Raw genomic sequence first — 12,562 nt, forward strand, 5'->3', positions numbered from 1 at the left:
AAAGAGGTAACTGACCGGAAGCTGACCACATGTTTGAAAGCCTTAATGGCCAGTTTCGATGTTATATCCCTCTTCACAGAAGTTCCAACCACTGAAGCCTGCAAGATAGCCTTAGAACTCTATATCCGAGACCCTAACCCAACTATAGACATTCCCAGTAACCAGTTAGCAACCCTCATAGAATTCACCACGATAAAGACAAACTTCATGTTCAACAACCAAAACTATATACAAACAAATGGCCTAAGCATGGGCAACCCAGTATCACCAGTTCTATCCAATATTTTATGACACAAGTTGAAACAAGCAATTAACACAGCATTACATCCACCACTATACTGGTACAGATATGGAGATGACACGGTTGCGGATTCAAATCTACAGAACACATACTTAATTTTTCAATCACATTAACTCTGTACATCCCAACATTAACTTCACATGTGAACAGGAAGAAAGCAATCAAATATCATTTCTTAACCTCAAAATTACAAGAACCGACACACAATTCAAAACAGAAATCCACCGAAAAATCACCCATACTGGACTATACATTCCTTGGGACTCAGCACATGAAACAAAACAAAAACTCAACATACTAAGAAACCAAATAAACACAGCCATAAAACTATGCTCACCAGATAAAATTAACGATGAATTAGACAAAATAAAGCAATACTTCATCAACATCAATAAGTTTCCTCCACAAACCGTAGAAAACATTATACGCACACACCTAGACAGAAAGCAAAATCAACCAACTAAAGTAAATATATCTCACGAATCAAAAATCACGAAACCATATACTGCTGTATACCATATATTCCTGACATCAGCAAACAAATAACCAACATTTGGCAAAAACTAGTAACAAAATATGACATCCAGTTAATACCAAATTTATTCAAACACCAGGCACAAAACTGAGGTCTATACTATGTAAAAACCACACTGACAAACACCACACCAACATTATTTATAAAATACAATGTGATAACTGCCACGACTTCTATATTGGAGAAACAAGTAGAAAAATGGAATCCAGATTCAAAGAACATAAAAAGTCACCTTCACACGTTTTCGAACACTGCAAGTCAAATAAACACAACATAACCATAGAAAACACTCAAATACTAAATAAAGAAACAAACATAAACAAACGCAAAATTAAAGAAGCCTTACTTATACAACAACTTAAAAACAAAATAAACCAATATAAAGGAACGCCTTTATACCTATATTAATATAATAAAATAAATAAAATCATATATTCAAACATCTAATACTGCCCTCTACATTCCGACACTCAGTTACACAACCCCTTTCAAACATGTGGTCAGCTTCCGGTCAGTTACCTCTTTCTTTGTGAACCTGATGATGACCGAAGAAGGTCGAAACGTTGTTCGCTCTTCTATGTAAAATATTTTCTCAACCCAAACGAGCCGTTTTTGCATATAAATAGTGGGATTATGTCACATTGTAAGGCACTCACGGTTGAAAGACTGATTATGTTTGTTGTTCGAATTCCCTTCACACCAAACATGCTCGCCCTTTCAGCCGTGGAGGAGTTATAATGTGGCGGTTAATCCCATTATTCGTTGGCAAAAGAATAGCCCAAGAGTCGACCGCTGAGTGGTGATGATTAGTTGCCTTTCCTCAAGTCTTACACTACTAAATTAGGGACGGCTAGCACAGATAGCCCTCGAGTAGCTTTGAGCGTGATTCAAAATAAACCAAACAATCAAGTTAGCTTAATGATTTATTTGAGAAAAGATTAAGACTGTGTTTCACTAGCATACTTTTAAAAAATAAATATAGAACAGAGAAGCGTTATTTCTGTCTGATTGTTGTATCTGTTTGAACACACGTGTCTATAATATTTTAATGATAACATGTTTCTTAGCTACACAGTGGGTTATGTTTGTTCTGCTTACCTCGGATAATTACGAGCCACGGATTTAGGGGTTGACAAAGTGGCCTTGAACGCTAGATATATTCTCGATAATTACGACAATGACTGACATTATTCATAATACCGCTGAAAGTGTAAATTGGTTAATGTTGATGTTTTGAATTAAGCACAAAGCCACACAACGGGCAATCTGTGCTTTGCCCACCGCGGGTATCGAAACCCGGTTTTTAACGTTGTAAGTTTCGCAGACATACCGCTGAGCCACTGGAGGGAGGTGTAAACTATTTTTTTTTTAATTTTGCTCAAAGCTACTCGAGTGCTGTCTGGGCTAACTGTCTCTAATTAACCACTGCTAGACTACAGAAAAGACGGATAATAAAAACAACCTTCCGCCAATTCTTGGGCTGATGTTTTACCAAAGAATAATGAAATTGACCGAAATATTTTAACTCTCTCACGGCTGAAAAGGCGAGCATGTGTGACGGGAATTGGAACCCGCTACCCTCAGATTAGAGTCGAGCGCCCAAACCACCTGGCCATACCGGGTCGCAGTTAGTTGAAAGAATCGAAATATCACTATATTTAATAGGTTTTAAATCAATAATTTATCCGTTAATTAATTCATTTAGAATTAAGTCGTCTTCAAAGAATGCTTAACAGCAAGTCATTAGCTAATTAGTCCCCCGTGGCTTTGTTGTAAGAAAACAGACATAACACACAAACACACCCTAAAACAAACTGTTTTTCAGTGTGTCTCAACGTGTGTCATAAATGGAACGTGTATGTTCATATAGCAAAGCCCCGTCGCATACCGCTCTCCCATTGGGCTGTCAATTTTTAAATACTATATTAACAGAAGAAATATATTCTTGAGGCTTTTAATTTCCAAACTTATAAAATAATTCTCTATATGGTAGTAATTATTAAACGCGTAAAAAAGAAGGCAAAATTATAAGACATTACAGTTTAATATTTTTCCCTAGCGGTTGATAAAAAAGAGAGATAAGCGTACGAATTTGTATGAAACTCAGGCAGGCTTAGATATTTATATTTTGTACTTACAACAAAGCTACTAAGACAAGGCCTCCAGTGAATTTGTAGCAAGTTTACACACATGTACATCGTTAAACGACGTGGAATGAAACCATGTGATGGATGACGTACATAACACAGCTTTGTGCTAAGATGAAAAAAGTTTCTGTCTTTCAATATAAGAAGTCTTACATCTAAGTGAGTAATTTAGTGATGTTACAAAATAACTATAACGCTCTTATTTGTCGGTAACTTATAATATTCAGTTAACGAAAGAACTTAATTAAGTAAGATAAGCGACATAAACATTCCTGACAGGAACAAGACAATAGTGGGTTTATGTTTGTTTGTTTGTTTTTGAATTTCGCGCAACGCTACACGACGGCAATTTGTGGTAGTCGTCCATAACGTAGCAGTGTAAGACTAAAGGACAGGCAAGTAGTCATCACCACCCACTGCCAGCTCTTAGGCTATTGTTTACTAACCAATATTGGGATTAACCTTCACGTTATAACGCCCCCACAGCTGGAAGTGGTTTTGGTGTGACGGAGATTCGAACCCGCGACCCTCATATAAGGAGTAAAGCATGCATAACCACTTGTCCATGCCGGGCGTGATGGTTAGTGTATTACATCAAACATGATTTATTGATCTTGTGCTTTGAGTACAAAAACAGTCACTTTATAGTCATTTAACTGCATGATAGAATAAATAGATATAACAGAGTAAATATATACGGATTTGTCAGCTAGTAGTAAAATCCAGTGATCAAAAACTGTGAAGTTATTTCTGTTTTAATTTTGAACTTAAATAAGTTATCCACATTACATTTTGATAAACAAATTTGTTTGTTTGTTTGTTTTTTGAATTTCAAGCAAAGCTATTCGAAAGCTATCTGCGCTAGCAGTTCCTAATTTAGCAGTGTAAGACTACAGGGAAGGCAGCTAGGCAATACCACTCACCGCCAACTTTTGGCGTACTCTTTTACCAAAGAATAATGGGATTGACCATTACAATATAACGCTCCAACGGCTGAATAGGCGAGACTGTTTGGTGAGACAGGGATTCGAACCCGCGACCCTCAGATTACGAGTGAAGTGCCTTATGTACCTGGCCATGCCGGGCCGAGAGATTGTTAAGAGCTTAACCAATCAGGTGTTTAACCTGGGATACAGACAAAGCCTCATCCAGATTTTATTTGTAGTCTACTTTTTTATTCTTTATTACGTTTTTTGAAGACATCTTGAAAGTTTGCTTGCATGTAATTTTAGATCTGTTTGTTTCAAAGTGAGAATCTAATTAATTAGGTAATTTGGTAATTATGGATTGCATTTTTTAAGATTAGAAATTACACATTGTTGCAAAAGAAGTCTGTACTTTGTTGCACAGAATTTGTGTCTCATTAGAAAGAAATGGTTCTATTTGAATAAAACAATTGTCAAGCACATTTTTCAGTCGAATACAATAATCTAAAAATCTTCAAAATATGATTAGAAAATTCTAAATTGAATTATACGGAAAACAAAACAATTTTGTCTGAACACTAAACAAAAATGACGTTTCAAATAATGTAAAGAAAACTTAGAGTAATTATCCACAGGTGAAACATCGTTCAAAACATTTTTTTAAATATTTTAATAAATGAGAGACATTTGGTGGTCGACTTCATCTGATTACCACAAAGAAGGCAACTTTGTTTTCAGGTGTGAATCAGTGACCATAGAGGTGAAATATTAACCTGAACACGTTTAAAGTGCATTTAAATAACTATATACGAGATTCAATTCTTACATTTACTTGAAAAACAACATGAAATGTTAAAATATATAAACATTTTGTGTTGTGGATGATACATGATATCTGTGTTTTAAATAAAACGTATTTATTTAAATATCAATGTATATATCTCATTAGGGAGGATTTGGTAAGATCGATTGTTCTATTTCTTGAATTATTTTCTAGGGAGACAGTGGTAGACCTCTAGTGGCACCAAAAGATAATAAGTGTACTGTTTATGGGCTGGTATCGTGGGGCCCTCTAGTTTGTGGTATCAAGCAGGAGCCAACCGTCTACATGCGAGTGTCAGCATTTCGTCAATGGATTGATTAAACCATATCTTCAAACTGAAAAACAAAAAGTCAGAATTATACAAACATGTTTAAATGATTCTATTCAAAACGTTTAATGATTCTTCAGGAAATACTTCAAATTCTGTTACTTTCTAGTACAGGCCAAAATAATTTTAAGATTTCTGGAATTACTCAAAACTGTTTTCAATTTTCTGGAATTATTCTCTTTTCCTCAAAAAATTCCGTAACTTTTCAGGTTTTTATTTCTCTAACTGTCTGAAAGTTCCTCATATTTGTTGTAACTTTCATAACCTTCCCTGAAGTCGTAGTGACTTTCAGAAATTTCCATAAAATCTTTGTAATTTTCTGAAATTTCTTAAAACTATTAGTAATTTTCTAGAACTACCTCAAACATTTTGTAAATACTTCGAACTTAGTCAAGCTACTTGAAATTAGATTTAACGTCAGTGTAACGATAAATAATCCTTTTCTTACGTGACACAACAAACATTTCTGTGAGAAAAAAAAAAGGATTTCAGCGGTTATCTAGAAATTGTGGTTTACTTCTCATCAAAATAAGCTACCTATATAGCTCAGAACAAAAGCTGACTCAGTAAAACTACATTTCTATATTAATAAACTGTTTTCCAGTTCAGTTTTTATTTCTCAATCTAAAACCAATCAACTTAAATGCTCATTTTCTTATTCTTAACATATAGTAAAAAAGTTTATTAATATAAAACGGTGGATTTAATTAACGAGAAACAACACTTTCAGGTGAACCCTTTGGAACTCTATACAGCTCTGAACATACTATTTTTATACAAGAAACACATAGTTCATGCCACAACTAGCATAATCTTGAATAATGTTTTATTCAAAATTCTTCTGGTTAAAATACTGAAAGCACAAAAAAAAAATAATACAGTATTATAGCACAACAATAATTTTTACCTAATGTGGAAATAACTTTACATATTGAGTGCTTTATTCTCAAGATACGAACAAGGAAAGCAAACTTAAAGTACATACGGAGTTTGGCTCCACAGACCACACACTGTCGAGCCACTGGTAGCGTACTTTGTCAAATTCCTGTCGCCACAACATTAGAACATGAAGATCTGGTCCTGATGGTGCACCTTCTCCAGATGATAAAGCATTAACAAACTCTGTATCTTTTCTTGAAAAATAAACATAAACCTGTGGGAGAAGACTTCCTTAAGTACCTATATTTATACACAGACAAAAAAGGAAAACTGTAAAATAAAATAAATCATTCAAAGATCACTCATCAAAACAGATTGATCATCTCTTAACACATTGGCTCCTAAACCTATTTTGCCAATACTTTCCAAGATCTCTCTTGTAATTTTACAATTACTTTTTAAAGAAGAGTATACATGTAACTGTTGTATCCCAGCCAATGTGTGTGCGTTTTCTTATATCAAAGCCACATCAGGCTATCTACTGTGTCCACTGAAGGGAATTGAACTCTGATTTTAAGCATTGTAAATACAAAGATTTAAGCTGTCTAGGGATCACAGCCAATAAATGGCCCTTTAAAAAAGAAGATAGAGCTTGACTCACTGGAGAGTCGAGTGGAAGCCATCTGTTAAGGATAATGGTATCTGTGTAATCTTACAGTTGAAAAAAACAACAAGAATTAAAACTGTTCAAACAATCAATTGGAACAAGTGAATTATTTGGTAAGAAGATATTGCTAATACAATTGCACAATTCTACTTAAGATAGTTCATTACACTATAAAGTATTTCAAATTATTAAAATAACATTTGTTAAAAAAAACACCAACTCAACTCCCCTTCTTACAATCTCATAACTAGACACACTAATTACATGTGTTATTTGTAACACACATGAAAAGTTATATTCAGTTCCATTATTAAGTACTCCCGTGGAAATGTATTATACAGGACTTAAAATTAATGGGAAACCAGGGGTCAATGGCCCTATAAAGTGTCTGATAGGCAAACTACCTGGCCTTTAGATTCAAATGAGTCATTAAAAGTTCGATTTCACACAAACTGATCTAAGTGTTTCTCAACCAAGGAGTACTTATGACAAACCATAAATGGACCTTCCCAAAATCATAAACACTCCTCAGACATGGACAGTCCAGAAGCATGCCTATGAATGGCTTGTGTATTCAAAGTAAATGCACTTTCATTAATAAGAATGTCATTACTTCATTCAATTTTTAAACCATTTGTATTAGTGTAATGAAATTGATATAAAAATTTCGAATACAGAGTGATTATTGAACTTTAATAAAAATGACCACTGTATTCAATCAAAATGGTATGACTTTTGAAACTTTGTCTATATGATACCAAGCCTACATCAAGGCTCACACACTCAAGTAATTTATGTACAATTTCTTTGTTGTCAACACTTTCCAAAAACAGACAAGTAAAACTTGCAAACTTGTAAGTTGTTTGGAGAATCTATTTTACTGTATGCACATTGTTTGTAAGTGTATTCATAATAGGCCAAACACTTTTGAATTCAAAGAAGGAGGCTGCACTAGCCAAAAAAAAAAAAAATCAACATAATACTACTGTTTTACCAATCATGTCACAAACAGAAACCACCGATTACTATAGTGCACAATGGGCTGATTACAATTGCATACAATCAAGTTGATAATGTCATTGTGTAGAATTGATTCTGGTTCAAACACTCAATTCAATTACTGGTAAAATGCTATAGAATATAAAATAATAACTTAAAATGAACACAAAATAATGACTTAAAAACAGGCATAATAATGCAGCTCTTATGATCATTTCTCTAATAAATTTTCCACATCTATTTCATTACTTAACCTCCTCAAGCATAACAAGAAAGGTCAGCCATATGTTGCTTCCATCTCCAGGAATAAATAAGGAGGAAATATCTCACTTGTAACCTCTTTGACCTACTGCTGGCTGTATCAGCCAGCTCTGATGAGAGAGGATTTAGCAAGATGATGAAGACCAACACCAATTTAAGATCTTGCCTGGAAGCTGGCAGGATCACTGATCAACTTATGGTCATGTTCCCATTGCCTTCAATAAATGACTCTGATCCCAGAAAAGCTATCCATCTTTGGAATTCAGAATCATTTCAACAAGGATACTAAATGCTGGCAGGGTCCAAACTGAAAAACTGGAGAAAAAACAAATAAAGGAAGAATCCAAAAAATGGATGTTGAGACATCCTCGGACTGATGTACACTAAATTTCCTTTCATTATTTACTTTGATCAGGAAAGAAAACTAACCTGAGTTTAGTTCAACACAACTTAAGCCATTTTGAAGCATTTGTATGTTTCCAAATTTTGCTAATTTGAGGATTTTGTTTATTACATATCGAAATTCGTGAACAACTAATTAACAGACATTTGTGGTGATGTAAATTGTATAATTTTTCCATATCTCCATCAAAAGTGTGACATTGTGTTGACAGATATGTGTCAGCTAGATAATAAATAGTTATATGAAAATAAGGATAGATTACACTAACAGCAATGCATGGATTTTCTTCTGTTATTAAAGAACTAATTTAAACAGGAACAAAAAAGTTACTGTTATACCATATTCTAACATGAAACAAAAATCATTTAAGCAGTCTGAGAAAATGAAATAATTTGACTTTGAGTTTTTTCAAAATAAACTAAGATATATTGATATCCTTAGTTTTGTTATGATCTGATGAAGAGCACTAGCTCAAAACTTTATCCTTCTTTTACTTAAAAAACAAAAATAACTTGGTGATTGTTCAACCTGCAATCTAATTTCATGCAAAACACCAACTACAGAGCAACACATTTTTCCATGTTCACCACAAATATACCCAGAATATGAACACACACATTCCACACTTATTAACTGAATATGACCAAATTTTTCCAAGATGTGAAGACAATCGAGGAAGAAGAAGAAACTTGTTGGCATTCAGCACATCCCTCATTGTTTGGGGAACCAGTTCTCCCATGCTGAGTGTGGCTAAGGGGGGATGTCGTAATCTCATTGAATATCAACAAAGATTCCATTTTCTTGTTTATTCTGTAACGTCTGCAAGTTTTGTGGGTCTTTGAATTATCAGGCTTTACCAGTCCAAAGGATGCATACGTGTTGTACTGAAAGGCCAACAGCAGGTAACGAAGACGAGAAGGCTCCACTTGACTAAAGATTAGTGCATTGACTTTATTGTCAGGCCATTCATTTAAAAATTCCTCCAAGGTATCATCATTCGCATCTACTATTGTTTTATAGGGGAAAAGTTTATGGGTAAACTCAATGATTCGCCGAAGGCTTATTTGGTTATCCTTATAGTGAATAGGTCTACCATCAATAACCCGAAGGAGATATGGAAGTGAGTTCACTCCAATCTTCTTTGTAAGGGCTGGTTCCTTCTGCACATGAATAGTTCCTAGGCCAAGCCCTAAGAAAATGAAAACGTCATGCAAGTTTCAAGTATCTGTACTAAAGTACACATGTTTTTCAAAATGTTTATTCAATTAATTAACAGCAAATGACACACAGTTTTAATTCCTTTTAAGTGAAGTAATACTATTTGTGATAAACTTATTTTTAATGCTACAAAAAAATAAAAAAATAACATTATCTGGAAGGTTTACATATTCTAGAAAATTCTTTAGCACATAAATTTTAATTTCAAATCTGTTTTAGAAACCACACAGTTTTTGCACGGACTGTTTTCAACCCTTTCATTACCAGCACTACTCACCTAATACCACATATCAGTAAAGTACCTTGTACACAAAATAACCAACAGGGGATCTTCAGTCCGTAAAGTACCTTGTACACAAAATAACCAACAGGGGATCTTCAGTGGCTGTTGTACTTAAAAATCTTTCAGGCAGGATAAGAGTAAATTAATCAATGGGACCTTTTTCCTTTTTTATTACTTTTATTATTTTTTATTTACACGTATATACCAGATTCAATTTCATTACCCATCACAAATTCTACCAGCTAACCCTCAAATTAAACTTATTTTAGGTAGGATTAGAGTACATTTATCTATGAAACATTGGGTATGGTCAAATATATAGAAAGGATTTGATCTCTTGAGCACAAGATTATAATTATATCTCAAATAAGTCAAGAGTGTTGAAACTATGAGCTAAAAGTTTGTAACTGAAAAAGACATAAACAAAAAGAGTAAAAAAGTGATATTTTTATACCTTTCTAAACTTGAATTTCAGATGTACACCTGAAAGGTGTTCACTGATCATATCAGGGTTAATAGATTTCACAGGTTTACTGAGAAGCCAGATACTTTTTTTTTTAATACTTTTCTCTGTCAATGAAATCCATGTATGAATTTATTTTCATTACTTTTATCTTTTTGTCCAATACAGAATTCAGTGTAAAGAACAGACCTGTGTTAAATAATTTATCTTTTATATTTAAAATACAGCAGTAATTAGTGGAGTTAATTGTGAAACTCATGCAAGTTTTGTTTGAATTTTATTGTGAGACTCACATGGTATTAAGGACTGTGTGACAAATTTGGAAAAATGTGTTCAAAAAACCAGATAACGTAATTCTAACACTGACACAATAAACAACTTTGATTATGTTCATCAAATACCTGCAACTATATGGTTTCATAACTTGAAGCTTTCTAAAGACTTGTTTTGTGGATGCACATGATCATGTTACACTCATCACCAACTATAAAATCTGAAATATGCTTGGTAACAAATATACAAGGAATAGCTCAAGGCAGATCTCAAATCTGTCCTCTTTGTGTGGTGATATTAAGAGATGGTTCAAGCCAGCCATTCTGGCATATTGTAAATATCTATTATTTGAACATCATGAATATCAGTTTCCAATTCAACAACATCTCAGACGAAGATTCATCTCATGTTTATTAACATCCCAACAATCATCATCTTATTTAGCAAAGTATGTTGCAGACATTATTTTAATTCATTTCAGACGAAGATTCATCTCATTTTTATTCACATCCTAAGAACCATCTTCTCATTTACCAATGTTTGTTGCAGACATTATTTTAATTCATCTCAGAGAAAGATCCATCTCATTTTTATTAACATCCTAACAACCATCTTCTCATTTACCAATGTTTGTTGCAGACATTATTTTGATTCATCTCCGATCCTTGACTCGGCAGTTACTCTTTCGTGATTGTGATGCATGCTATCTGTCACAGAGACAAAACACAGTGGACACATATTAACTAACAGAACCGTTTGTCAACGAGAATGTACCACATTTTCAATGTATGAGAAAAACTTTATTTCTTTCTGTAAAATGTGCTCCTCTTAAAAGTAGATACGACTAGATTGTAATTCTTAAGCATTCATTCTGGTGGATACTAGAAATATTTACCAATAAAAGTTCAATAATTTTGAGGAAAGTTAACAAAGTATTAATGTATAAATTATTTCAGATACAATTTTTATAATGCTTTATTATGTTTTACAACCATTTTTAAAAGCCATCAAAAGCAAATTATACAGACTAGAATTTGAGCCTAATATTCACATATACAAGAAATATATATCAAACCAAAAATTCAAAACTACAGTATTGTAGGTGCAAGAACACACTGCTGTTCCATGCTGCTAACAAATAATTTACAAGAAATTACATATTTACAACTTTTGGCATTATTCAACATCTATCTATTTTTGGTATAGCAGGTTAAATTGTAGTTCATATTAGTTTTAATTATCAGCTTACTGCTTAAAGTATTAGCAGTTTCTCAAGGTAGTGGAACATCATGGTCAATTTCTAATTTAAAATATTTTCAAGCATATAAATTCAAACTCAGTTGAGCAAAGAAAAATGTATTTAGTATAATTTATAATGTATAAAAATTTTTATATGTTATTTTTTCAAACATAAAATTGATTGAAACTTTAAAATATTATTACAACATGGAAATAAAACTTTGAAGACACTTTTCTAGCCAGTTATTCCATTTACTATTAAACCAATAAATGACACTTATTCTTTCAAAAGTAACTTCAAGAGAACAATTGTCTAGTGAAATATACTCATGATTATGTGAAATGAATATAAACTAAAGCTCTCTTATGAAAGCTTTATACCGTTTTGTATATACATACCTTTTGATTCTAGCTAACTTTTGCCAGACATGTTCAACGTGAATACAAGGTAAACTAAAATCATTGTAGAAAAGGATCAGATATGGCTTTCTCACACTTCCTGGAATGATGTGGTTTTCATAAGTCCTAAAATAATTGTTCCAAGTTAAAGTTACATAATTATTTAAACTGATATTAATCATAATATTTTCCTAGTATACTCTTCCTATAATAAAAGCTTATTTTTATTATTTACATTGCTTCATATAAGTTATTAAAGAAGTGTAAAATTAAAAACATCGATAAAACACATTACACTTGTTATCAATAACAACATTTAGAACAATTTAATGTTCTTAATCCATGATAGGTTGTCATTGTTTAGAATCAAGCACAAAGCTACACAATGGGCTTTCTGAGCTCTGCCCTGGAATGGTAT

At 33.0% G+C, this 12,562-nt stretch overlaps 1 protein-coding gene across 1 annotated transcript; it reads right to left on the reverse strand.

The window, feature by feature from the left end:
* Positions 1 to 3,722: 3,722 nt before the first annotated feature.
* Positions 3,723 to 9,512, reverse strand: LOC143228605 (dnaJ homolog subfamily C member 16-like). Its single transcript, XM_076459831.1, has 4 exons — positions 9,509 to 9,512; positions 8,914 to 9,458; positions 6,046 to 6,213; positions 3,723 to 5,067 (listed from the first exon to the last, which is right to left on the reverse strand). The coding sequence occupies exons 1-4, from the start codon at positions 9,510 to 9,512 to the stop codon at positions 5,050 to 5,052; spliced, it is 735 nt and encodes a 244-aa protein (XP_076315946.1). The 3' UTR covers positions 3,723 to 5,049.
* Between the last annotated feature and the right edge of the window lie 3,050 nt (positions 9,513 to 12,562).

This window comes from Tachypleus tridentatus, chromosome 10 (genome assembly GCF_004210375.1).
Source record: "Tachypleus tridentatus isolate NWPU-2018 chromosome 10, ASM421037v1, whole genome shotgun sequence".
Classification (NCBI taxonomy): domain Eukaryota; kingdom Metazoa; phylum Arthropoda; class Merostomata; order Xiphosura; family Limulidae; genus Tachypleus; species Tachypleus tridentatus.

Bases quoted from the DNA above. Each gene is read 5' to 3' on its own strand.
- LOC143228605 (XM_076459831.1), bottom strand. The intron at 6,214-8,913 runs GTCATATTCAGT...CTTCTCCCACAG, and splicing joins TCACATCTTGGAAAAATTTG to GTTTATGTTTATTTTTCAAG.